Here is a 27,956-nt window from a genome sequence, read left to right on the forward strand (position 1 = left end):
AAGTACAGAAGGGAAACATCATGTTTTATACTCAAACTCATTTTTATTGGTCAGTTTTACATCATTTGATGGTCCAACAGTTAAGCAGATATTACACATTAATGCCACGAGGGACAAAGAACATCTACTGTCCTGAAAAAGAACAATAATTAGTCAAACACAAATACCACACTCACACACGTACTCACACCGGGTCCTGACCTCTACAATACCAAAGTGACCGTACTCAGCATTCGCCTTTTTACATTTTTTTTTTTTTTTTTTTTTAAGTAAAAACAGTGATAGTTTCATGAATAGCGGTAACATGACCAGCAGATCAGATCATCTTCACCACACCGACTCCCACATGCAGGTGCAGACAGGAAAGTATGTCCACAAATTCCAACACCATTTCTCCGGCTTCTCGTTTCACCAGTTGGACTTGTGTTTGGTAACGATAAGATAACGTTTCTTTAGATGTCAGTTTGCAATAAGTGCAAAGAAAAACCTATAATTCAAATGTTGTATGGTAAAATGACATAAATTAGGTAGATATTAAAGGGTGAATATGCAATGTTGTTGTAAACCAAAGGCTTTACCTACCACCCAGAATTCAAAAGACAAAAGAAGAACCTGCTGTCATTCGACACCAAGTAACACCACACAACAGGTCTAATGGATCTATGATATATCCGGACGACGGTAACGGAGCCCCTCACCGATCCCGGACATTGCACTTGTTGTGCCTCGGCCTACTCTCAACCCTGAACACATGGTCTTCTCCACTGCTTTACTCTCTGTTGAAGATGAATTGAATCCCTCTCTAATCTCTTGGTTAAAACTCAAATTTGCCCATTTCCAAAGTGAGATCTCCGCCCTCACTTTGTTGAACTTGAACTGCTAGTGGCCCCTTTTGACTGCAGTGGACATGCAAACCCGTCCTGTGGCCATCTTGGATGCTTATAGTGCCACTGAAGGTGTGGCATCATTATCCAGAAGCCCTCACTAACTCTTCATTCCTCTACATGGTACAACACACAGTTATGTCTCCTGTCTGAGAAGAGTTAACCCTTTACCCCACCTAATGAGGCATTTCTGTTATCATGACCAATCTGTGATTTATCTCTGTACATCGACTCGTTAAATGAAGCTCTTCCTCGGGTATCTTCAGTCAGTGTCTTCTTTACTGAGATTTCTTCCTCTGTGCGACAGCTTTTTCATGATGCTTCTTCTTCTGCGCTCTCTTCATCTTGGTCATCCGGGGTGTCTTTATTTTCCTTTAAAGGTGACATCACAGTAGACTCCTCTGATCCTCCGTCATGCATGTTAACTGAGCACACCCACTGATTATCCACATGAGGGCTCGACCCCAGTACACCTTCTGTTTCTGTCTGTGCGGGTGACGCCTCCTCACCGTCTTCCTCTCCGTCTTCCTCACCGTCTTCCTCTCCGTCTTCCTCACCGTCTTCCTCTCCGTCTTCCTCTCCGTCTTCCTCTCCGTCACCTACACTCTCGTCTGAGAGGATGTCGTCGTTTACTGTAGAATCCGTGTGGACTGGATCTCGTATTTCTCCAGAGACAGAAGTTCTGTGATGTGCAGGAGACTCGTCATCCTCCACAACAGCTTCCTCTTTCACTCCGTCGTCTGAGATGGGCTGATCCACTAGAGAAATCACACTTGCAGCATCTTCTCTTTGAAGTCCTTCCTCTCCGTCATTTGACATGCTAAGGTGTTGTACAAGTGATGCTTCTTCCTCCGTAGTATGCTCCTCTTCCTCTCCAATATCTGCATCGTCATCTGCAATGAGCAGATTCCCCGACGGAGAACTAGTTTCTTCTTGGTCATCTGAGGAGCTTATATTTTGCTCTAATGCTGAGCCCATTTCCTCTACAACATCACAACTCTCTACAACTCTCTCCTCATCACCAGTGTTGTCATCTGAGATGAAACTGTACTCCAGTGGAGAACCAGTGCTCTCTGCATCTTGCGTGTCATTACTAAACTGTGGGTCACCGTGATCTCCTTCCTGCTCTGTTAAAAGTGTGCTCACAGGTTGCAATGATGTTTTCTTTTGAGCGTCATCATCATCATCATCATCATCATCATCATCATCATCATTATCTGTCTTTGCATGATCTTCTTCCGTTACACCTCCTTCACTATGATTCACAAGCAGGTCTGGCATTGCTTCCTGATCCAGTAGGGATCTCTCTTGGGACTCATTCACAGTGTCGGTCGAAACCTCATCTGAAGAAGTCACAAACTCTTCATCACCCGCAGCGCCGAGTCCTTCTTCAGAATCCATCACCTCACCGGTGACAGTAAACATCTCCACTGTGTTCTCTTCAGCCTGGACATTACAGGAAGCAGTGACTACCGCATGTGTCTCTAAGTCTGAGACAACCTCCTCCATTATTAGACCGATGTTTTCCTCCTGCTGCTTTTCAGTACCATCGTCTGGGACTTTGTTAAATTGAGGTTCCGACCCAACTTCAGAGCTTTTATCCTCCAGACTGTCCACTATGAGCGGAACAGGCTTTCCTTCTTCTGTCGAAGCAGCTGTTTCCTGCGTCTCCACACTTTCTTCTGTCCTGTTGTGTATTTGACCCTCTACATTGTCGAGGTTGTCTGAAGTAGAAGTGGGTTCTTCTTGAAGACATGTGGATTTCTCTTCTTTTTCTTCGTCAGTTTTAAGTGAATCGCTGACCTCTGACACAGGAAGGATAACTTCTGTGCACGAGACATGATTGTTCTGCTCTGCTGATTCTGGAGCCTGAGCTTCTTCTGCATTCTCTTGTGGGTCGATGGGTTCTGTTGTCACATCTTCAGGTTCTGTTGTTGGAATTTCAGAGATTTTATTCAATGCATCAGGCACAATTATGTCTTTTGTATCTCCTGGTTTCTCCACCAGTGTGTCACACTGCTCAGCTGATATCTGAAATACATCTGGCCCTGGTGAGGATTTCCCAACAACTTCCTCCAGATTTATAATGAAAGACTTTTCTGATGTTTGTATTGGACGCTCTTGGACATCCTCACTATCATCTAATGCAACGTTGGTCTCCTTTGTAAGACCCTCAGCATCTGGTGTGTAGGTGATCAGATCTTCTGAATGTTTTTCTTCAACTGGATCGCTGTTGTCCCCAAACAGATTTATAATATCCTTCTTCTTTGGTGAAGCTTGACTACAGGCTTCTGGAACACCATTTTCATTAGTTGTTGGATTGAATGGATGACTTCCTTGAAACTGGTTTATGCTCACCTGCCCAATTCCAACTGTTCCTATCCCAGCTTCCCAAGGTTCAGCCTGTATGTCTTTGGGCTGCATCGTCGCCACATGTCCCATCCCAATTACTGACTGCCCAAAACCGACTCCCAAAACAGTGACTTGCCCTAATCCCATGTGCCCTGGCACCTGCCCAATACATGTTTTCCCCAAATGTGTATTCACAGCTACAACACCCCCCAGCTTAGCAAAAGCGTGGCCACTGAGACTGCTGTTTTGGGCTGCCAAGTCTAAAACCCCCTGAGGGGGAGCAGCCCCTTTTTCCAGGTTAGCACCTCCTGGCAAAGTGCCCTGAGGTGAGCCTGGGTTCAACCCCTTTGCCTCATCAGGACCACTCTTAATCAACACATAATTACCATCAGGATTTGGCCCCATTATTTTCCAGCCCTCCACAGGGACTGAACCCTGGGAAATAAGTGGGCTACCAGGTAACAGCAGCATAGGCCTGACTGGACTGGCAGGGCTTGTGGGGCTTTGGGGGCTCTTACTATCCTGTACAACTATCCCAGGAGGAGAGCCTTGGCGTCCACCGATTACATGTCCTGAAGGACTTTGGGGTCCACCGATTACAAGTCCTGAAGCACCTTGGGGACCACTGACTAGGTACAGGCCCGGAAAATTGGCTCCATGGGACCCATCTGCCAGCAGAACCGTGTTCTGTAGCTGTGGCTGGACTGCATATTGAAGTGGTTGCAGGACAGGGCTTGTGGTGTAGTAAATTGGCTGCTGTTGTAGTAAAACTGTCTGAGCTGGATAGGGCAGAGTCGCAGAGTGACCAACGGTAGAGGAACGACTGATGTTAGTAACCTTGGAGCGAGGAAGTGTCACGGATGGTGGGGCAGTGCTGACAGTATTGACAGATGATTTGAATATGTTAGTAGATGACATTGATTTATGTACTTCTGTACTTTCTCTTGTCTTGATGTCAGTGCGCTTTGTCTCAACCATGCGCTCAAGTTTTGGCTTAAGAACCGGTTCAACCACATCAACTGCGGTTTTGTATGTCAGGGAGTGTTTGGGTTTCGGTGTAGGAGGGGAACATATATCAGCCAGAGTCTTGAACTTCAGTCCGAGGTCATCGAGGAACTGCAGGTCATTGTCCGACTCCAGAAGGCTGCAAGAGCCCACTGAGCCAGCTGGAGAGCCCTGGCCCTCATAGTCATATTCCAACAGACCGTCCTTGACCGGTAAGGCACACATGGCTTTCTGTTTGGGGCAACAAAAAAAAACCCACAATAAACAATGGTGTCAATAAGTTTTCGACAAATGTGTGAATGTGAAAGTCCTGTGGTAAAAAAAAAAAACAGCTGCATGCACAGCCAGCATATTACCTGTGAGTAGTAATCATTGAGGACAGTGTCAGGGAGTGCTATATCCTCAAATAGAGCTTCCGTGTGTTGGACACCAAATGTTTTACTGCTGAAAGCACTGCTGGTGCCATGGTTGAAGGACTCCCTTGAAAACCTGTAGGGATTGTCCATCTCCGTCAAATTGAATCCAAAGTCTTGAAACTTATATACGGATTCGTTGTTGATTGTTGTCAGATGAGTTTCCGTGTTTGTTGAATGCATATTTTTGAAGTTTGATGCTTTAGCTGACTGAACTTTTTTGTGGGTATCCAGCATAATCGGGGCACTTTGGAGTGGCACGACCTAAAACATAAAAGAAAAAACAGAATATTACCAATGAACACATGATATTATGTATGATTTTGACTTTGGGTGGGGTAGCAAAAAAACATTGGTCTGGCATTAGAATCCAAATTCCAAATCACCACCAGCCGCTTTAAAGGTTGAAGAATAGTTTTTAAGAAGAAAAGTTTGACTAATCACAGAGTAGATTTAACAAGCTTCACAACTACCTCTCTTGCCAAATTGTAGGTGTTTGTTATATTAGGTAGGTAGGTAGGTAGGTATATACTTTATTAATCCCCGAGGGGAAATTTTTTCAAATATTAGTCCAAAGTTGAAGCTCCCTGTTTGTCTTTATGTGGATCTGTGAGAGAAGATTATCTGACATCCCAGTGACACAAAGTACTGTCTTCAACCCTCCTCCCCTTTAACATCACAGCTTGGTTTCTACCACATATTGTATATAAAAGTGTTCGTAGCTTCCGGCTCTGAAAAATAAGACAGATGCAGAAGTGTCTTAAACTGCAATACCAGCGAGTGCCACTAGAGGTCAGCTCCAAAAAGCCTCCGGCTCCATAGACTCCCATTCAACTTCTCTCATCAAATCCAAAGTGAATAAAATGTGTCCATCAGTTCTCTCGGTGTTGTTAGCTAAAGTCACTCCTTCTTATTAGTTTTCTGGAGGTCCATCTGAAAATAATCCCTCATTCATTAGAAAAGAAGATTCAAGAAGACCTGTTTTGGGGGCGTGTCTGTTTGATTGACAGGCCTGTGGTGCAGTCAGGTTACAGCTATCGGTGGGCGGGACGTAGTATCGTCAGCTTTCCAATCAGATCAGTCAGATCAAACTCTGGCTCCTCCCCCAGCTCGTCCAAATATGGTCACTTCCTGCTCCAAACCGCTCCGAACTAGCTAAGATGGTGACGGACAGAATCTGAACTGGAGGCTTTATAACGTTCACAAACCAATGGGAAACGTCACTGCTGGTTGCTGCTTGGTTTATTTTCAATAATACTGGAATTATATCTGATTTTGAGTATTGGTAAAATAAGACACATTAATAAAAGTTTATAAAGGTATACTTTTCTTCTTAAAAACATGCAGACCCACCTTATCCTCGCCGATTCCCTCAGTGTGATACGATATGAGGTGCTCTTTGGTGTCAAATGGCAGATCACTGAACATGTCAGGAAAGACAGTGTCTGGTCCTCCACACTGACAAAACAGCAGGAGAAGTGGGATGACTGCATGGAGAAGAATAGAAGAAACAATTTAAGCAAAAATAAGGTGTAGATCTGAGTGGGGGTCTCCATGTTGTTGTGTCAGTAATGAAGTAACGCTATAGCCAAAGGTTTCTTTTTCATTTAAATACACTTAATGGCTTGCAAAAAACTAGCATTGCATGTAAACAGTGAGAACATATTTAGCATGTGTTTGTAAGACAAAGAAGTAAATATTATACACAATAGTATTTGTTGAAGTGCAACTCACACAGCAGTAAGCACATTGCGGTCAACAGCAGGCCGATAGCTGGTGCAGACAGCTCAGATGATGTCGTTACTAGTTTGGCTGTCCTTCTGCAGTCTTCTGCTCCCTCACAGGAACAAACATCCACAGTGAAAACCTCGTTGACCGGGCAGGACAGACCCTGAGCATCAGACACTTCAACCTGCAGCTTGTATGTGCCGGGCCACAGCATCTCGAGTGAATGGAGAGCAGCACTCGTCTCTGGAGACAACAAAGCATAGAGAGCTGTCAAACACACAGCACTTAGTTACTACTGACCCTAGTAAAGCTCGTAATAATAGTGATACCTATAACAACAGTGAGCAGATACAGGCACATCAAAAAGAGATTATAGTATTCATCTGGAACTTGTCTGTCAGATTTTACATGGAATAGTAGAAATGGTACAAAATGAAGGTCAAACTATTGCAGCACTCAATAAATACTGTTGTTCTTGAAATTATTGACATTAAAATCCAGAATATTTAAATTTTCAATTAGATTCAAGGATTGATCAGCATTGTACTTTGTGAAAAATGAATTTGTTGGTGTGATTTTAAAATTTGACACCCTGTTTGTAGTTTCATGTCACATATAGGTTACATGCTTAAGTTATTTTATACCGCTTCACTGAATAATTTCATATTGGCTGTTTATGTCTTCCTCACTCTCTATGGTAGGCAAGGCACGTTTATTTGTACAGCACATTTCAACAACAATTCAAAGTGCTTCACATAAAAGCAACAAAGCATGAGGCAAAAGAAAAGGACATTTAAAAACAGTTATTAAGACATTAAAATAAAAGAAATAAAGCAAGCTAAAAGTAGGATCTAAGTTACAGTATGCGTGTCCTTAAAAGATAATTGTCACAGCAATCACTAATGCAAAAGCAAAGACAATGAGTCCATTTAGTCTTCAGATCTAAAACGTGTTTTCTCACCGTTGATGACCTCAACATCCCAACTGCCTCGAGTCCCCTCAGGGACGATCCTGAATGTTAACGGAGCAGAGTTTGGATGCACATCTTCGTCAAAGCCAGTGACGTAAACAGTTTTTTTATCAGCACACGTGCTGGTTTGGCTGGCGGTCAGGGTGGGACAGTGGTCGTTGGAGTCTATTACTTGAATGGCGATCGTTCCCGTGGCGGTCTTCGACGGCATTTCTGAGGAGGAGAACAGCTCAGTTAGTTAAACGGCACACAGACGGGGAAGACACAGCACTGTAGACATCAACTCTGTGGTGGATAGCTGTTTCCTGCTGAAGGATTTCTGATGACTATTCCATACGTTAAATGCCGTTTTGTAACCATTTCAAAATGTTTTCTTCTCATAACTTCTTCGGAGGTCTGTTTAAACTGGCAGGGGATGTAAATTCGTTTTGCTCTGGGGCTCCTCACTCATTCTCCGGCTGAGATGCCTCCAGTCACAAAGTGGTTGGACAGGTTTTGTCACGATCGGTGTGCTTCATTTTATAAACCCCATTTATGAGCCGCTCGTTCAGCTCATTAACGTACATGTGGTGGGAAGAAGTTAAATGACGAACTGCAGTCGTTCGGTGGGGAAGGCAGAACTCTTCAAACAGAAACGTACCAAGAAAGCAGAACGGAAAGCTTTGTTGTGACCGTGGTTTTACCTTTAGTTATTGCCAGTATCTTGCCGATGTAGGTACCGTTCACCAAGAATGACGACTCTCTGTCTGGCGCCTTTTTGAGTCGAATCTCCGCTGTGTCTTCATCAATAGTAAACCAGTTGTCTGGATCGTAGGTTTTGGCATAGCTGGAGCACAACAGATACGTAAAGCAAAAAAAATAAATAAATAAATAATAAAAGTAACAATAAGAACTATTAAAGCAGGGGTGTCAAACATATGGCCCGCGGGCCGGATTTGGCCCGCCCGGGGGTCCAGCTCGGCCCGCCGGATGACTTTGCTAAGTGTGACAATTACAGAAAGACATAAATTGCATTTCTATGAGAATATAGAGGTTTATGACGTTTTGTAATTTTTTTTTTAATAGATCCAGTAATTGCTTCCAAAACAGCGTAAATGCGACGTCTGCTCCGGAGGCAGCAGCGCTCGTTGCCACAGGCAGCAGCGCTCACTGCTCGCTTTGTGACATCACAAAGCGAGGGAATCTGCAGAGGAGAGCCCAGGCAGATAAACAGTGGGCTGATGTCTGAGTTTTTGGTCTTTATGTTTCTAGTTTATTGTAGAAAGACCTTAAAATAGGGTTTATCATCCAAAAACCTTCACCAATGATTTAAACAGAGAGAAATATTGTCGTTATGAATGCGTTATTATGCTATGATTTTACTGGTCTGGCCCACTTGAGATCAAAGTGGGCAGTATGTGGCCCCTTCACTAAAATTAGTTTGACACCCCTGTATTAAAGAGTCTAATCAACAGTAGTGACTTGTTTAACAGAATAGTTCACCATGAGGATCAAAATGTAAATTCACTCCGTTGATGAGTGTAAGTCGTTAGGATGACTTTAATACATTTCACTTAAACAGGGAGACAACTAGTCAGTCTGTCTTAAATAAAGTCAAATAAATATTTCTAAAGCTCACTGACACATTAACCCGAACTCCTTCCATTTTTTTTTTTTTATTGGGAAGCAAATTTTCTCCTGGCTTGAGTTACACTTGTAAAAATCCTTTTATCTCACTGCTACCCCTTGTTCTAAGGGTCCCACATTTTCCACTTCCCTTTGTCAGGATTTTTGTTTGGTTTTCTGTCTCACCCCTGTGTCTATGCTTCTGGTGTTTCTGTTTGTGTGCTTGTGCTTGTGTGTGCATCATGGGGGCAGATAAGGACCGAACTAGAAAACACTAGGCACCGTATTCACAAAGATTCATCGGACTAAAAGTTCCTCAGAGTGACGAAATTCCAGGAAAATGTGACGTTTTCTCAGAATTTCCTCTTAAAGTTAAGAGTCAATCTTTGTAAAGATAAAAGTTATTCACAAAACATCTTAACCCTTCAGAGAGCTCCTAACGTGAAAAAGTGTTATGATCAGGGAGCAGGACTTTTAAGAGGATGAAGAATTTCTTAAGCAGAATAGAAAACAGCTGAACTACAGCGAGGTAAAAGAAATATTCTTCAGACGCGGAATGACGGAACATTAACGAAACTATGAATTATATCTGACAGAGATGATGTTTGTGGTCGATCTCAATAGAGACGCTCACTTCTCCCACTCAACACGATAACAGACATGAAAGTGATGGCAGGTGACTCTGAACTGTCGCAACCATCACCAACAAAAACAACCTCGTATTGGCACGCAGTTAATTTCAGTTCAAACTTTTGGAAGTCCAAACAGCACACAGAGAACAGTCTCTGAGCCAGATTCTGATGCTTTCATAGTATTTATAGTTCAAAGAACTGCTTTATAAACAACAAAGAAATAGAGGTCTGAATTTATTGAATATGGGACCTTTAATTATGAGGGACAATATGCTATTACTGCCGTGTCTACCATGCTGTTGGCATAGCTGTAGGGATGGGAGTTATATATCTCAGCAATGTTTTCCTATAAAATTGGATTAAAGCATTCGGGTTTCCGCAACTGCTCCTGTTGTGCGGGAACAGCAAGCAGCAGTGTGATGTACAGGGAGCAGGGAAAGCCGTAAGGTTGGTGAGTAAGTAAAGTAAGTGTCACTACTTGATCGTCATCAACACCTGAGTCATTTTTGAGAGTGCCGATCGAGGCGCATGTCAACTTCTTCATGCACCTGTAACTGCAACGGACGGCGCACATTAAAATGTGTCGAGTGAGTCACAGGCGGCCAAACACGGTGGCGTTGGGTTGGGGGAAAAAAAATTGCCCTTGCGCCACAGTTCAGGTAGTTTTGCAGCAAATGTTTTCCCTCGGACGCCTCTGAAAGTCACAGTAGAAATCTGTGTTGATAGTCTGATACCGGGGGGACGAGTTCACGCAGCACAACCCAGAAATGTCCAGGAAACCAACTCGATGCGGTTTCTGACCCAGTGCGCCTCTTTCCATCTCTCACAATGACGTTCTGCCCGTCCTGAAACGTAGATTTCTCCTCAGAACACCTCGGACAGCTCATCGCTTCATGGCCGTAGGCTTTCTGAAGCTTTTCGAGGGTCTCTTTTACTGATTCCCTGAGTTTGACACAGAATTTGAAGTGCCTCCCCTGGTCCTGTCCAGGGTGAAATTGTTGTGTGCCCGCCGGGACCAGCGCACACATAAATGTGTGTAACTTGGGTGGTAATGATGATCAAGTGATGAATTATTGAATACTTACTCAGGAAGGTTATAGCTTCCTCCTGCTTAGTGCACGTCACAGTCCTACTCACCGTTTACATGTAACAGGAGCAGTTTCTGAATTTTTTTGGTGGTCCTTTCATATGGCTAAACATTGTGTATTTGGTTATAGAGTGGAATGTCTCATAAACCATTGGGTCAGTGTCACAACCTGAACATGTCAGTGTTGTACAGTACTTTGGTTCATGACAACATTCCCGCCAATCTACAAAACTGTTGGTGTTCTCATCATCCTCAGCTTTACATTGTGCTTAATAGCAATTAGCAAATGTTAGCACAGAGCCAAGATACTAAACCTGGTACAAGTTACAAACATGTTCAAGGTCATGGGTTAAGTCCTGTCTCACATAGCTGCTAGCTTGGCTGTAGACAAATGCAACTTGACTAACCTGACATTTTCAGCTGGTTTTCCGGAATCTGGATCGATAGCACCGAACACAGTGATCACGCCATTTTCAGAGGCTTCATTGGGGTCCTCAGAAACTGGAACATTCTTGGTGGGGGGTAAGAATGCTGGACCCTCTGGTACATTATTCACTGAAATCTTAATAGGATAACTAGGCCTCCCCGTTTTTTTGGGCTTCGGCTTTTTCCCTGGTCCGAGTTTGATGCCTGGTTGAAGTCCAATGTCCACTCCAGGGCCAACACCAGGCTTAAGCCCAATTCCAGGGCCAAGCCCTCCTGCAGCTTTTAGTCCTGCATCCAGGTCAGCATCTAAATCTACATCCAACCCCAAGTTGACTCCCAGGTGTACTCCTGCACCTACACCAGCTCCGACTCCAGCTCCGGCACCAGCTCCGGTGGCTAAAGAGCCACTCTCTCCAACATCAACGTCCACGTCCATGACAATAGCGCCACCCGTCACAAAAGGAGCTTCATTCCAAATCTGAAAGCTGAGCTCAAGATTCTGGATTGATTCAAAATCCACAGGCTGTTTGGTCCGAGTTGGAAGATGAATTAGGTTGAGAGAGAAGAAAGCAAGAAAAAAGAAGCAGGGAAAGAGCAGTTTCAATGATTAAAATAAAGACAAATTCAAATGAGAAAATATTTGAAGCCACGTCACACGTAGCTGAATACCTTGATCAACTTCAGGATGCCCTCATTGGTCTTTTCATCAGTCTCAATGGAAAAGAGTTCGTCCTCATTTCCTTTTTCGATTTTAAAGACAGTCAGCCAGTTATCAGTGTGTTCAAGGTCTTTATCATGAGCTTTGATTTTCATCACGATGACATCATGAACATTTTCATCCACTGAGCCGGCATACTGCAAACAGCAAAATTTAAACATGCAGCCTGGAGTGAAAAACTGTTTCTGTGGTAAAACCGTGTAGTTTTACAGTCAGTTCTGTCATTTTCTGTGTACAAAACTTATGAATACAGTAAACAGATGCCAGTGGCTGTCTATGGCACCAGATGAAAACGTCACGTGAGAAACAGTCATTGACCAGAATTCACAGGAATTCAGATTGAGAAGCAACTGAAAGCCAAGGCTACTAAACAGATTCAAGTTTTATGTTACGTACTCCATCCTGTTCCCAAAGATCAACAATAAACTTTCATTCTCAGATATTTGAAGCAGCTCCACTAAACTGTGGAGATTTTGCTCTTTACATCCCGATCATATAGGATGTTGTCCTGACACTAACTCCTGAACTCCTCAGACCCTCAGTTATCAAACAGTGCAACCATCCCCCTGACAGTTTGCTATTTCTAACCTAAACATTTTCTTATTTTCATGACTAGAGTGCACAGATATGAGGAGAGGGACGAACAAATTAGAAGGTCATTCAAATAATAAATCAGTCTAAATATACTGTGAACTATATAATATAACAAACTAAACATTCAATAATAAATGAGAACCAAACGAATTTAATAAAAGACCAAAACAATCCGAATTAATCTATAGAAGAATGATTCTTACAGTAACTATTATCCATAGATGAACATATCTATATTTTTATGTAGCAGACAATGTTTTTTTTGGATGATTCAAACCGGATCTTTTAGTGCAGCCAATGACAACACAAACCATGTTGAAAAACATTATGAATAGCGATAAAATATGGTTTTGGCTGTTTTCTTTCTATATGATTTGAGATAAACAACCAATAACAATAACAAGTTCTCTGTTAAACCGGTCGATATTTTTTTGTCTCTTCTCTACTGGGTCCATACAATCCAAATTCACAATTATCAGTTACAAAAAAAAAGAAAAAAACTTTTAACTAATAGCAAGACAAGAATGTCTAAATTATATTCTACCAACCCGCAGAACGAGTGAGAGTTGGTGTTGCACTGAAATCTGTCCCCCTTCAGATTCCAAACCAACCCAATCAACACTGCCAGCCACATGACCTGATGGGTCACAGATTTCAGTGTAAGGTTCAACAGACTGCCTGGCGCTACGGTGACTCTCTATCGCCCCTGAATGTGCACAGTGGTATTACAAGATGGGATTTAATTCTTACAAATTACACTTTCTAAGAATTTTTTTTTCCTGCTTTTGACCGTTACTTAAAACTGCTTCTAAAACTGCATTGGTGAACTTGATGCCAGCAAAATAAACAGGTTTAGCCCAGTTTTCAACCTGATGTTCTTGAGTTAAAAAACAGAAGGATAAAAGATGAAGTTTGAATACCAGAAGAAGAGTTCAGGCTTGGGTCTCATAATTTTCTATCCACATGTGGCATTTGGGTCAATTAGCTCCAGACATAGCAGCTGTTTCAATTGTTATTCCCTCTCTCGTTTTCTGATGTACTGCATGTTCCTGAACTGTGACCGCTGTGTGTGGACAAATTCTTTACCTCAGATTTTTCCAGAGTGGGATGGTTGTCATTAATGTCCAGGACCTTAATCTCCACAGTTCCTGTTCCTGACAGCCCGTCAGGTGCTCCTCCCATATCAGTTCCTTTGATAACCAGTTGGTAGAAATCATGAGTCTGTCAGTAGAAAACAGGAAACCAAAGCATGAATTACACCCACATTTTTAACGTTAACAGACAAACTATGATAATTCTGTAAATGTGGTGACATAAACTCATTAAATTAGGTGTTAATCCCATTTAACAGTGTGTTCTTCCTCAGGTGAAAATATAGCTCAGGGTAGCGAAGTGCTGCTGTAAAACCTTAAATACTTTGATTTTCAATTTCAATTTAACAATTTTTCAATTTTATTTATACAGCGCCAAATCACTACACAGGTTATTTCATGACACCTAACACATTAAAGTCCTTACATCAGAACTTTACAGCGTTATACAGAGAAACAATTCACGAGTAAGCTGGGAGGAAAAATAATAAAAAATAAAGAAAATAAAGACGCTCATATGTGCAATGTGTTCTGTTGCATGTGCAGTGAGTGGTAGCTTTACCTCTCTGTCCAGCGTGGGCTCTTTGATGTACAGTTTTCCTGTCTTTTCGTCTAACGTAAACATCTGACCTGCGCCTGCTGGCTTCTGACTGATGATGGTGTAGGAGATGCGAGAATTAATTGTTTCGGGTTGGTCATCATCGTTACCCTCGATCTGCATAACAAAGGTTCCTGCAATGGAGAGTGTGCAAACCGTGTTTAAATCGAACAGAAGGAGGTCAAATCTGTCATGAATCTCAAAATGAATTTCAACTGTACTTACAGGAAGTTGAGAGCAGTTTATGGTTCACCAGTCCTTTCAAAATGCTGTCATGTCCATTTCAGATCGATAAACTGCCTTTTTAAATACCCCAAATTTAAAGTTTGGACTTAAAAAGATTTAAAAGCTTTAAGATTATTATTGGATCATCCCAGTTGCTAAAGTGTTTGTATGCACAGCAAATTTTGTAGCAGGTGTTAAAGAAGAAATTATAAAACACCATTACGGTGGCACCACTAAATTGTGGTAGTACTCACCAAGTAGCAGATTACACATTAAATGATCTTTTCTGGCCATAAGGTACCTTACCCGTCCCTCCAGGATTTCTAGGAGTTTTTTGTGATTGTTGTGATCAAAAATGTTTGATTTTGCGCCGGGTTTTCTGAAAATGTTGTTCTAATTTTTAGAGTTTTAAAGAATCTCTTTGTGGAAAATTGCAGGAATTGATTGACAAAGAAAGATTCGATTTATATTAAAGCACTACCTGATAAAAGAATAAATATGTAATCACTTGCTATGATAATGATTATGCTGCACATCAGAAATATTGTAGTTTTATAGTGACGTACCTTCACCTGCTGTCAAAATAAGAGCTTTAGATGCTGTTTAATTCATGTTCATTCAACACATAGATCTGCTGGATGAAACAAACAAAGAGACGGCTCTGACAACTGGACGTGTGGATAAATGTTTTTAACATACAATAATATGTAATCATTTCTATTTATAATAAGCATTTAATTAGAAAATTTGATTGTGAAGGCCACATTTTCCGCAAACCCCACCACTTCTGTTTTTTCTGCTTGTTGCGGCTTCCTCTGTTTACTTTATATCGTAAAAATATCAGCACAGCTTCAGCTGACTACATTTTTTGTGGAAAAATTGCGGGAATTTTAAACTATTGCAAGCTCTCGCAAATATTGCGGAGTTTGCTTGAATTTGTGTTAATTATTGCACTCGCAAGATTGTGATTTCCTGGAGGGACTGATTTACATCTTAAACACCTTTGGACACCTTGTGGGTCTCTGACGCCAACGACAAATGATAAATCAGCGGTATTTGATGCCGTTCGGTCTGCTTCTTCGTAGGATAGTTCATTATAATTAAGGTTGTTGTTGTCAGGAAAACAAACACAGGCTGCTTAAACCATTTCAACAAACAATACAGTTCTTCAATGTGTGAGCAGTGTATGGAAAAATATTACAAGATCCTAACACATTATACATGACTCCAGTGTTTAGGAGTGGGACATCATTTAAGTAAATGCACAGAAATTCAAACATTTCATCACCATGTTAATATCACTGAAACCTTGGTCTCAAATCTAAAGCATCTTTTCAGTAAGATTAAACAGTCATGACTGAATAACTAACAACTGCACTATGGGAAAAACGTCTTCCTTATGAGTTACATGTTGTAAAGAGTTTAATAATAAACTATTAACAGTCTGCTTTCATGCTTATTACTCATTTTGATTGAAATGTTTCTGACCTCTGATTTAGTCACAGAAAAATGTGACATTATGTTTTTCCAACAAGACCAAACGAGAATACACAGATCTCCAAAGGGAAATAACCAAAAGTGTAGAAGACAGTTTGTGTGTCCCATCATCACAGAAGGAGGTCGATGGTGAAAAGGTGTATAAAGTTAAGCATTACGATCTTGATTTGTACAATATGTACGTAAAATAACATAATAATAGCTCAGAGTGTTTTTCAGCGTACCAGAGACGTACAGGTTCTGCTATAAGGAAGGCAAACTTTGCACATGCTGTGTCTGTACTGACAAACTACCTGCTTACTATGAACCAATCGCAGTGAAGCAGGATTCATCATCCAATAGGAACAGTTGTAACCATCTCATCACTCTCATTTTGCTATTAGCATGTTTCCCCGGTATGTTCTGTGTGAATATATTACAATTACCTTTCCTGCTTGACTCTGAGATGTTCCCAGTATGCAGATGAAAGTAAGGAGCGTTGTCGTTCAGGTCCAGGACTGTGATAGTCAGCGGGATGTCATCTTCTGCCGTGGTCCCATTCTGGTATTTAGCAACCCCTTTTAGCTGCACGAACATGAGGAGATAAAGACTAAATGGTATGCACATACGTAGCACCTTTTTACCTCAACTGTCTACAAAGTGCTTTACAATATTTGACACACGACAGAGGTGCTCGCCTGCTGCCTCAGGGTTTAGTGCCTTGCTCAGGGACACTTTGGCATGCAGAGAGGAGAAACCCGGTATTGAACCAACCTAATGCCTAATTACTAGGCAACCCGCTCTAAGTCAACCCAACTGAAATGGATTCAGTCGGTTCCTACAACCGGCTCTGTGCTCGCTGCAGAAGCTCAAAAGGCGGAAGACATCTTTGAACATGTTGAGCAGTAATATAGTACGACAGTTACACATTCATATTTTTCTACATGCAAAAACACTTTCTTGAATTTTGATAAAAAATATCAACTTTCTGAGATTCCTTGCAGAGGACTTCTTGTGGCACTAAATAGCAGTTGTAGTTTGTTCTGAATAACACAGCGACACCTGAAGCCCACACACAGCATGCAACCAAAGGTGATGGATAAGTTGCCAAATGTCCTGCTAATACCGGCACTGCGTCATCCAGCTCAGGATACTTCTCCACCTCGATTCGTCCTATCTCATCAATCAAACAGACACGCCCCCAAAAACAGGTCTTCTTGAATCTTCTTTTCTAATGAATGAGGGATTATTTTCAGATTGACCTCCAGAAAACTAATGAGAAGGGGTGACTTTACCTCAAGTAACGTTTTGCTTGTGACAAAAAAAATGTGTGTATTAAGATGTAGTTAAATTATAGTTTGTACTGAATCAAAAATTTAACTTGAGAAAAGCTAATAAATTTGCTTGTACAGAATTAGAGTATTTTAATTAGTTTATTCTAAAGTAGAAAATATACTTGCAACAATTTTTTTTGTATGTGTTTATCTTAAAGTAAAAACTTGATTTAGATCAAATTGTAAATATTAGTTTTTTTCTGAATTGAAAGAATTGATTATAACAAAGGGAAAAATGGTGTATGGTCTTTATACTAAATCATCTTTTTTACTTTGTATTAAAGTACATTTGTTGTCTTGGGTAAAAGAAACATTTCTGATTGATATTAAATACAAATTTTAAGTTTTACCAAATCATAAATATAATTTGAGAAAAATGTAGCTGTAACGAATTAGAGAATTTTTTTGGCTGGTCCAAAGTATAATTTTTTTTCAGTGGAAGTACACCAACATGACTAGTGGAAAAAAATGATTGACTTTGTATTTGATGAGAGAAGTTGAATGGGAGTCTATGGAGTCGGAGGCTTTTTGGAGCCGGCCTCTGGTGGCACTTGGTGGTATTGCAGCTTAAGGCACTTCTGCATCGGACTCATTGTTCAGATTTGGCAGCTACGAACACTTTTATATCCAGTCTGTGGTTGAATGATCGGGAGGCTGTACCAGGTGTTTTATTTTGAAAATCGAACGGATACTCTTTGCTCTACTCTGTTTGACTTCCTGCCCAGCTGATCCACCTGTGCAGCTTGTCATGATGTTTGTCCAGCTTCTCAGAAATAGAGTTGCGCCTATCTTTAGTGCAGCAGCTTCTGGGATGCTGCTGACGCAAACTGTTGCGCATCCAGTGGGATTTGAGCCATTGACTTGAATGTTGGAAATCAGCTCCAGTTGGGGTGTCGGAGTGAGTATTTTTGAATATAGTCACCTCTAAGTTTGGAGCTTTGGCTATGGACAACACAGACATCCATCATCACGATAGCAAATGAGAGAAAAAAAAAATCCCCTTTGAGAAATACTTACATGGTAAACTGATGTTTTTTCCCGGTCCAGAATATCATTGATGCGTACAAACCCGGTGTTATGATCCACCACAAAGAGGTTGTAGGGAAATCTGTCAGCTCCTGGTCCAGTGAGATAATACTCCACCTTTTGCTCTATTTCTTTGTCAGAGCGAATCTAAAAACAAAAAAATGAGTGAATTTAAGAAATACACTTCTGATGCAGTGTTCATCTTGGTTTCTTTCCTCATTAACAGTCTGAATATGGGATTCATTATGAACTACATAATTAATTCCCTCATACCAAACACATTTAATACATTATAGCTGCAGTTTGACTGCACCATAACAGCCTCTTCAGCCATTGGTGTAAAAAAAAAGAAAAAAGAAGCCCAATACATTTTTCAGAGATCTACCAAAACCAAAGACATACGTTACAAAATATCTACTACGAGCTTCATGTAATAAGGTAACTAAATACTAATAGCTTCATAGCGTCAACTTTTTATCTAACTCTAGGCATGAAAGTAAATTTGTGTTCCAAACTTGAAGTGTAACGCTGCTGTTGGCCGATAGCCTGCCTGAACTCTGGTACTGTGTTGAAGCTGCAGTTTTAGAAACCCACACTGCCAGAGGTTCTGCTCAGCAGTTCATTTAGTCTCCTTTTGAGGTGTAATCAGTAAACTGGGGGCATTTTTGCCAATTGGTATACAGTTGGTAAAAGCAGTATGGTTTAGCTTGTTCCCAACCATTCAAAAAACATGTCTTTGAGAGTATGTTTTAGCCTGTAGCCCAGTGACATCACCACTATGAGGCACAGATAAGGGCTGGGAACAATGAAAATGGGGAAACCGGTATATTCGCTGTAGGGTACGAGGGAGAGCAGAACTCCGTAGGATAGACAGTAATTCTTTGTTTGACTTTTTAAGATCTTTAAAGCACATACAGACACTTTGGCCACCATATGCTAAATCTGGGACTTTAATGAGTCAAATCCAAATGACCTTTGCGATGTATTCCCAATTGGTGTAGTTGGTGTTCTCATTCAGCTTGGCTGGAGGAAGGACCCACTCTCTCTTCTTCCTCGTCAGCGTTTTCGTCCTCTTCCATCGTGCCTCTGTGCCGACCGTCTGAAACCACAGAGGAGATATTTGCACCATGTCACACAGGAGGCACGCAAGCACAATATTTTTGTCGTTTTTTTTCACGATGTTTATGCACATAAAAAAATTTTTTTTTAAACTTGAAGTGCAAAAAATACACTTCTGGGACGTCTTTATTTGTGTGTAGCTGCAGGCTGTGATGCAGCTTGTGTTGATGGCTGGATTGAGTGAATTCAGGCTTTGTCAAAACATATTCAAAAGCATATTCTGTGTAGAGAAGCCACCAATCTCAGAAATGAAGGAAAACTAGAAGCCCCCTGAATACTGGAAGTGAATCTACACAGCCAGAAGGCAGTGTGCTGATTAGCTGTAGGAACATAAACAAATGTAATAGACGATAAAATGATAATAATCAGCAGGTCACGCCTGGTGTGTGCAGTACGTTCTGCGCGCGGTTCTCCGCTAGAATACACAGGGAAACAATCCGAGGTCATATTTGTACTGTATAATCATAGTAAAAACACAGTGTTGGCTCTAATTATATCACGACGACACTCCACCAGGTGAAGGGCAGGATTTCTCCGCCGCTCTCTCTCTCCCGCTCTCGAAGCATCTCGCTCTGTACGCGGGTGAACAAAAAACACCTGCTTGCTTTTTGCTTACAAGTCATCACTTATCGAGCTCAAAACTTCAACACTGATGATGTTGTCAAAGAGAAACCCATCGATTCAATGATTTACACACACGCGCAGCCGAGCCGCAGCAGAGCAGCATAAAAGGTGACGACACGCCGGGCAGGCCGCGTGTTGCAGGCCAGCTTGTCTACACACATCCACACTTAACAATAATGACTGGCTCATCCTAACTATATAAACATAATATAATTAAATGTATTTAAGTACTTTACTACTAAATACTTTAGATCACCACACCAACAGGGACACATATGATCTGCCCAAACTTCTTTTACAGCTCGACAACCTTTGGAAACACGCAGCCAGTCCGACTGCATCGACTCACCAGCTGACTGCTTCTCTCAGAGGTTCATAGTTCTTTGTCCTGCTTGTGTGTTGTGTTTTTAGGTTAGGTTAGGTTAGGTTAGGTTAGGTTAGGTTAGGTTAGGTTAGGTTAGGTTAGGTTAGGTAGTTACTTTATTAATCCCCAAGGGGACGTTTTTTTTCGCTACAGCAGCATACAGAAGCAATAAGATAATAATAAAATAATAAAAAGCAATCAAATAACAGTAAAAAATATTAAATATAAAATATACAGTATATACAGTACAGTATATATATATTATATATATATATTTATATTTATATATATATATATATATTACATACAAACAACCAAGAAACACAGACAACAGTGTTATTGTTATGTGATGGATTTTGCCAGAGGTGAGTTATTGTACAGTTATTGTACAGTCTTATTGCGGTCGGCAGGAATGATCTCCTGTATCAGGAATGATCTCCTGTATCTGGAATGATCTCCTGTATCTGAAATGATCTCCTGTATCTGGAATGATCTCCTGTATCTGGAATGATCTCCTGTATCTGGAATGATCTCCTGTATCAGGAATGATCTCCTGTATCTGGAATGATCTCCTGTATCTGGAATGATCTCCTGTATCAGGAATGATCTCCTGTATCTGGAATGATCTCCTGTATCTGGAATGATCTCCTGTATCTGGAATGATCTCCTGTATCAGGAATGATCTCCTGTATCTGGAATGATCTCCTGTATCTGGAATGATCTCCTGTATCTGGAATGATCTCCTGTATCTGAAATGATCTCCTGTATCTGGAATGATCTCCTGTATCTGGAATGATCTCCTGTATCTGGAATGATCTCCTGTATCAGGAATGATCTCCTGTATCTGGAATGATCTCCTGTATCTGGAATGATCTCCTGTATCAGGAATGATCTCCTGTATCTGGAATGATCTCCTGTATCTGAAATGATCTCCTGTATCTGGAATGATCTCCTGTATCAGGAATGATCTCCTGTATCTGGAATGATCTCCTGTATCTGGAATGATCTCCTGTATCTGGAATGATCTCCTGTATCTGGAATGATCTCCTGTATCAGGAATGATCTCCTGTATCAGGAATGATCTCCTGTATCTGGAATGATCTGTATCTGGAATGATCTCCTGTATCTGGAATGATCTCCTGTATCTGGAATGATCTGTATCTGGAATGATCTCCTGTATCTGGAATGATCTCCTGTATCTGGAATGATCTCCTGTATCTGGAATGATCTCCTGTATCTGGAATGATCTCCTGTATCTGGAATGATCTCCTGTATCAGGAATGATCTCCTGTATCTGGAATGATCTCCTGTATCAGGAATGACCTCCTGTATCAGGAATGACCTCCTGTATCTGTCCTTGTGACAGCGGAGCTGGAGGAATCTTTTGGAGAACGTCCTTCTCTGTCCCTGCAGCAGGTGGTGGAGAGGGTGGACAGGATTATCCAATATGGATAATAGTTTGTTCAGCGTCCTCCTCTCCACCACCTTTTCCAGGCTGTCCAGTTTGTAGCCGATGATGGAGCCGGCCTTCTTAACCAGTTTGTTAAGTCTGTTGGTGTCACCAGCTCCAATGCTGCTCCCCCCCTCCACCTCTCCCCCTCAGCAGACTACTAGAAGTACAGTTCACTGGCCACAACAGATGGTAGAACATCTCCAACATCTCGCTGCACACATTGAAGGATCGAAGTTTCCTCAAGAAAAAGAGTCGACTCATCACCTTCTTGCAGACAGCGTTGATGTTGGTCTTCCAGTTCAGTCTGTTGTCATGGAAACACCAGGTACTTGTACTCCTCCACCATGTCCACCTCCTCTCCCAGAACTCTCAGCGGTTGTGGAGCCGTCGTCTTCCTCCTGAAGTCGACCACCATCTCTCTGGTCTTGGCCACGTTCAGGAGCAGATGATTTCTACCAGCCCACTCCACAAAGTCCTCCACTACGCCCTGTACTCCTCCTCCTGTCCATCCCTTATACACCGTCCACTGACTCCTCCTCCCGTCCATCCCTTATACATCCTACCACTGCAGAGTCATCAGAGAACTTCTGCAGATGTCTTGACTCTGAGTTGTACTGGAAGTCAGTGGCGTAGAAGGTGAACAGGAAGGAGACAGAACAGTTCCCTGAGGAGCTCCAGTACCACTGACCACCGTATCAGACAGCACACTGCCCAGACGGACAAACTGTGGTCTGCCTGTCAGGTAGTCATTGATCCAGGAGACGGTGGACGTGTCCACCCCCACCACCCGTAGCTTCTCACTCAGCTTATCATTTATGAAAACAAACTGAGGCCCTCAGGGCTCAGACTCACAGCATGCTGTTCCACTTGGCCCTGTTAAGGACTCATGTCAGTTCTCACCTTCAGGTTTTGTGGCCGAGGCAGCAAGCAGTCTTTACCGTAAAATAAATCACAAAATCATGTGAGAATCAATTTTGTCCAACTTCAAGTTGCGTTTTTTTGTATCCAAATCAGGGGAGGACCAATTAGTGTCTTTTGAGGACCTGCTGGAAGCCATAAGTGTGGTTTATGTATGACGACCACATGAGAAATTCATTCAAAAACAACAATGGGCCTCATCCATCAACATCCAGCAAACGTTTTTTCCTAAATTTGTTCTTAGGGAAGGTCCTTTAGAAAAGTCAACGTCAGATTCATTGCCTGTTGTTAAACTGCAGATTTGTTCGGACCTGTGGTCTATATTAATGATTACCAGTGTCCTCGTCAGTGGAAAGCGTGTGCTGGTTCTTCCATTAATGACCTGAGGACTCAGAAACAGTGAGGTCGAAGAGAGAAACTGAGAGAAACATGGAAACAAAAATCCAAAGACGATGAAAAAGCTCAAGTAGTTCTGAAGTTTAGATGTTGCAGCGGAAAGTGAAAAGAACAAAAAGCAAAAGAGCTGCCCGGAGTAGTCAGTATATGATTTATAATTTTAAAAGCTGCACTGAATGCATTGTCAGTGACTGATGTATCAGGAGAACTTTGCACAGCTGATGAAATTTAAGTGGTTTGATTTAAATTCTGAGGCTAAAAAAACCACCAACTACAGAAGAATAAGAAGGAGACCGCTGGAGGTGGCACGGCTTGTTGGGGCCATGTTTAATTAACATGTATTCTTTTTTTCAAAATAAAGATGCACTGAAACCTGTTTCCTTGATGAGATTAATGGTAAGCTTTAAACATTCACACTGTAAAAGTCAAATAGATTATTTTTGCCTTTTTTTTTTTAAACCAACAAGCAGTTAATTGCTGTTAAACTTGGACAGCAAATCTGTCGTCCGGCCCTTGTAGTGTGAGTGGAGTGTTTATTTAAAACCACAATGCTTTGCAAAATAATAAAAATAAATATTATGAAATATTTAATAAAATATAATTTAAATCCTTTAATATTATATAACTGTAGAAATTAAGAAAATTCAATAACAAATTGTTTTGCACAAACATGTCAGCACTATGTGCAGAAATGTACTTTTGAGTGTGCATAGATACTGTTTGTTACTTAAGATCAAAACCATAATAATAAAAACATTATAGGTGGCTTTAAAACTGATGATCCCAAGTGTTTTTTAAGAATAAGTTTTTTCTTAAAAACAGCTGGTGATGAGGCCCACAGATCAAACATGATTGCGGGGATAGATGGTTCTTCAAATCACCTGCTGACTATTTCTTTGCCTTTTTAAAGGTTCCTGAGTTCCTGTGGAAAAGTAATTTTGCACGTCAAGCTAAAATGTGTTTTTACTGAGTGAAACATCCTGCCTGACGAAAACAGGTGTCATCTTTAGAATCTATTGTGAAACTGCAAAAGTTTATTTGCCAGAGAAACGTGAAACACTGCTTCTTCACAGATTTACATGAAAATAAATAAAAATTAATATTTTAAGAGAAATTATATCTGCTGAGATCTAATAAACAAACAGATAAAGTGACAACTGATTGACATGCATCGTTGGATTGATTGATTTACTTTATTGATCCCACAAGAGGATTTTTTTTTTCGCCACAGCAGCATGTAAAGTTACAGGGTAAGCAATAAAAATGGCAATAAAAATCAAGGTAAAAATATAAAATGTAAAAATGTAAAAGATAACAGTATATACAAAATAAAATGAAACAACAACAGTGCAATGGTCAGCAGTTTAGTGCAAAAAAAATTGTCAGTGATGTAGGACAGATCTGGCCAGAGGTAAACGATTGTAATTATTGAGTAGCTTCATTGTTTACTCACCAGGACCAGCACCAACAGAAGCAGCAGACCCACTTCAGCCAGCGAACACCGAGCCATGAGTGCAGGGAAGCTGCTGCGTTGACCGGCCCGGCGTCTCTCTGAGGACTTCTGAGTTTGGTTACCAGAGAACAATAAACTGATGAACCCTTCGGAATTGTTCTGAAAGACACACCTAAGTCTGCTTCATCCCCCTCCCGGCTCATGTATATGTGTCCCCCCACCCCCCACCCCACACACACACACACACACACACACACACACACACACACACACACACACACACACACACACACACACACACACACACACACACACACACACACACACACACACACTGTATGTATGCTTGCATAACTTCATAGGCTCAAAGGTGTGTCTGTTCACGGCTCTGAGGTTTCAGAGGTTAAAATAATGCCTCAGGACTGAATGTTCAACAGGGCTGACAGGCTCATACAGGCAGAGTGCAGTGATAAACACTTTCTCTGAAAATTCCTCTCTTTTAAAAATATATATATTTAACTTGTTTCAATGTCAGCGGTGTTTCCACAGAACGGATTTACAGTGGCAATCCCCGACTCCGGGAACAAGCAAATGTGTTTGGTCAAAAAATGATGTCATTGCTGCTCTTGATCAAACATCACAGTCCTAGATTAAAAATGAAGAAATAATACAATGCACAAGTACACAGGTCTGAGTGTTTGAACAATGAAGGATGAGCAACATATCATAAAACTGTAACGTCAAATATGAACTCACAACTTTCTAAACATAAAACAATACTCGAAAACAGCCCCACACACACACACACGCGCACACACGCACACGCACACACACACACACACACACACACACACACACACACACACACACACACACACACACACACACACACACACACACACTGGGGAAGACAAGTGCTGTGGGCCCTTTTACCCACATTTTACTCATACTCATACAGAACACATTTCATTAGTTTTAAAGTTCCTTTCCTGGCGTTGATTTAACCCTGAAAAACTGAATTAATTCAATTCCATTTAATTTAATTACATTATTTATAATCTTTTTTCAAAAGGAACAGTGGTTCTTATTCACCTGCAGCCACTTCATTTCAAAGTTGCTAACACTTTAGCATTCACAGCTTCATTTCTTTGGTTTCCATTTGTAGTTGGTTTTGTATAAAATGATCTTTAGAACATGAATAGCATGATATACACTCAGAATACACTCTGCATTGCCCTATATGTCCTCAGGCATTAACTGATGCACATGATTTTATCAACCAGTTTCTGGCAGGAAACTCCAAACTTACCACATGGATCAGCAGAAAAAAATGTCTGAACTCCAGCTGGTGGACTCGACCCATTACCTTAAAGTCTGTTGTTAATTTATTCCCCAGGATACCTAATAAACAAGGAAGAAGATGTCTCACTGTTGAATTCAGCATCTACCAAAAGAAACCAACATTTTGTTGGATAATATGAGTCCTGTCTTTTCTAGAGAAGACTCACCTGTTATTCTGAAGTAAGCCTTTGTATCTTTTACTATATGCTGGTTTACAAAAACATTTCTCTATCCTATTTATATTTCATTTTACCATCAACATTTGAATTATGAGCAATTATTTTCACTTACTGTGAACTGAAATGCTAAAAAAACATTTCTTATCATTGCTAAACAGAACAAGTCTAAATGGTTGACCTGGGATGGAACATACTTGTCTGCACCTGTGTGTGAAACTAAGTGTGTTAAAGCAGTAATATGCAAATGTAATCTGCTTGATAGCAAGCTCAGTTTGAACCTTAATGTTATTCATATCTTAATCATCTGTTCATAATACAACTTTTCATGAATGCTTTAAGCAGATGCTTGTGTATTTTCAATATAAACATTGCTTCTTGAGTGACAAACATTTTATGTGTGCACAGAATATCGTGAACTTTGTGTATGATGAGTTGTTTTTATGTCCAATAGATTGTCTTCATTGTGGAAGTGTATATAAATTAATTAAACTTATAATATTCCTCATTTTAATACCACATAAGAGCACATTTCCCACAAATCCCTTCACTTCTGTTTCCCCCTTGTTCCGGTTTTCTCCTTCATTTTGCTGATAAGAGGAGATGAGCAGAGGAGTTATTTGTCTTAATAAAGGCAGTTTGTTAATAAAGTGAGTTTTTTTTGGTAAGTTTTTTTTGATGTCGTAATACTTTCCGCAGAGCTTCTGTTGTGACCTTTTTTTGTGGATAAAAGAAAAATGGGATTTTTGCCAAATTGGAAGCCCCCACAAAAATTACAGAGATTGTTTGAATTTCCATGAATTATTGCGATTGGGACTGTTTGAAATTGTTTCCCAGAAATGCTATATGTTGAATTTGTTGGTACCCTTTCAGAAAAAACCAAACAAAAAACTAGTTTCTCTAAAAGAATTTTGAAACTGAAGAAAGTAATGATTTTGTATTTAATATCAAATAAAACTCAGACTCTACTTTTGATTTTTGATTCAAATTTTTAGCATAACGATATTATAGGTCTATAGGATATATTGTCGGCTACATCTGCTAGCTAGCTGTGTCTCCTGCCATCCACAAATGCATCTTTCCTGCCTGGATGCAAGAATTTGACAAAACAGCTCGGTCCCCTTTTTTAAATTTCCAACGGATGAAGAAAGGAAGAAGAGGTGGCCTGAATTCTTAGTATCAACACCAACAGTCGCCTCTGCAGTGACCATTTTACTCCGAGTTGTTTTACCAACTACCACCGGAGACGGCTGGGGTTCACGGACGCACCACTTCTCCTGGTGAGCAGAGCCGAACCTACGATCTCCCTCCCTGGCCTTGTATAAATGTCAGTGTTCTTCAGTGTGCAGGTGTGTCATTAAACCAGGTCCTCCGCAGCCAGCCACGCCCACGCTGGCGCACTGACAAGGAACTAACTGACAGCAAAAGCAGTTTAGTGAAGAACAGCAAACTAACACCAACAAAAGTCACCTAACTGAACAAAACCACAGAAATAAAGAAACACAAAACAGTAGCAAGAGAAAACAGCTGTGGCTTTCACTTCTGGTCTGAACGTTGTGCCTCCTCCATCAGGCTCGCACCAGGTTTGGGCCTCCCAGAGTCTGCAGTACCAACAAACTAAAGGGAACCAACAGCAGCTTTACTTCAAGACTGAACCTTAAAACCACCGACCAGATCACTGCCAGTCACAATGTATGTAGCACTCAGACACCAGAAGGGAAAAGCAGGCTGACAGCAGCTCATCTGGTGCAGCTTTAAGACCCGGCCTCATGGGTGACCCAGGAAGTAGGAGGTCCCAAGGCCGGCCTGAACCTACAGTAGCTGAGGAGGGACATTTCCTGGCTGGATACACATTGTTCTCACCGGAGTTTCCAGGAGTGACATGTGGTTCTGTCTCGTTGGTGTTGGCCACCATGGTAACTGTCATGACTCCAGAGCTGTGTCCCTT

At 41.2% G+C, this 27,956-nt stretch overlaps 1 protein-coding gene across 1 annotated transcript; it reads right to left on the minus strand.

Moving 5' to 3' along the window:
* Window positions 1-675: 675 nt before the first annotated feature.
* LOC138637318 (desmoglein-2-like) lies at window positions 676-24,582 on the minus strand. Its single transcript, XM_069687354.1, has 14 exons — window positions 24,492-24,582; window positions 19,138-19,263; window positions 18,156-18,311; window positions 16,251-16,389; window positions 14,068-14,237; window positions 13,501-13,635; window positions 11,772-11,957; window positions 11,084-11,625; window positions 8,036-8,178; window positions 7,344-7,565; window positions 6,389-6,625; window positions 6,008-6,141; window positions 4,598-4,918; window positions 676-4,472 (listed from the first exon to the last, which is right to left on the minus strand). The coding sequence occupies exons 1-14, from the start codon at window positions 24,546-24,548 to the stop codon at window positions 1,197-1,199; spliced, it is 5,844 nt and encodes a 1,947-aa protein (XP_069543455.1). The 5' UTR covers window positions 24,549-24,582; the 3' UTR covers window positions 676-1,196.
* Between the last annotated feature and the right edge of the window lie 3,374 nt (window positions 24,583-27,956).

This window comes from Brachyistius frenatus, unplaced genomic scaffold (assembly GCF_029030835.1).
Source record: "Brachyistius frenatus isolate BFR_SWC_R1_liver_20210118 unplaced genomic scaffold, ASM2903083v1 Contig_455, whole genome shotgun sequence".
Lineage (NCBI taxonomy): Eukaryota > Metazoa > Chordata > Actinopteri > Embiotocidae > Brachyistius > Brachyistius frenatus.

What these genes read in the sequence shown, in the direction of transcription:
- LOC138637318 (XM_069687354.1), bottom strand. Translation starts at nt 24,548, where the DNA reads ATGGCTCGGTGTTCGCTGGCTGAAGTGGGTCTGCTGCTTCTGTTGGTG. An exon ending in TTCTGTTGGTGCTGGTCCTG is followed by an intron (nt 19,264 to 24,491) that starts GTGAGTAAACAA and finishes CTGTGGTTTCAG; the next exon opens with ACGGTCGGCACAGAGGCACG. An exon ending in ATTGGGAATACATCGCAAAG is followed by an intron (nt 18,312 to 19,137) that starts GTCATTTGGATT and finishes TTTTGTTTTTAG; the next exon opens with ATTCGCTCTGACAAAGAAAT.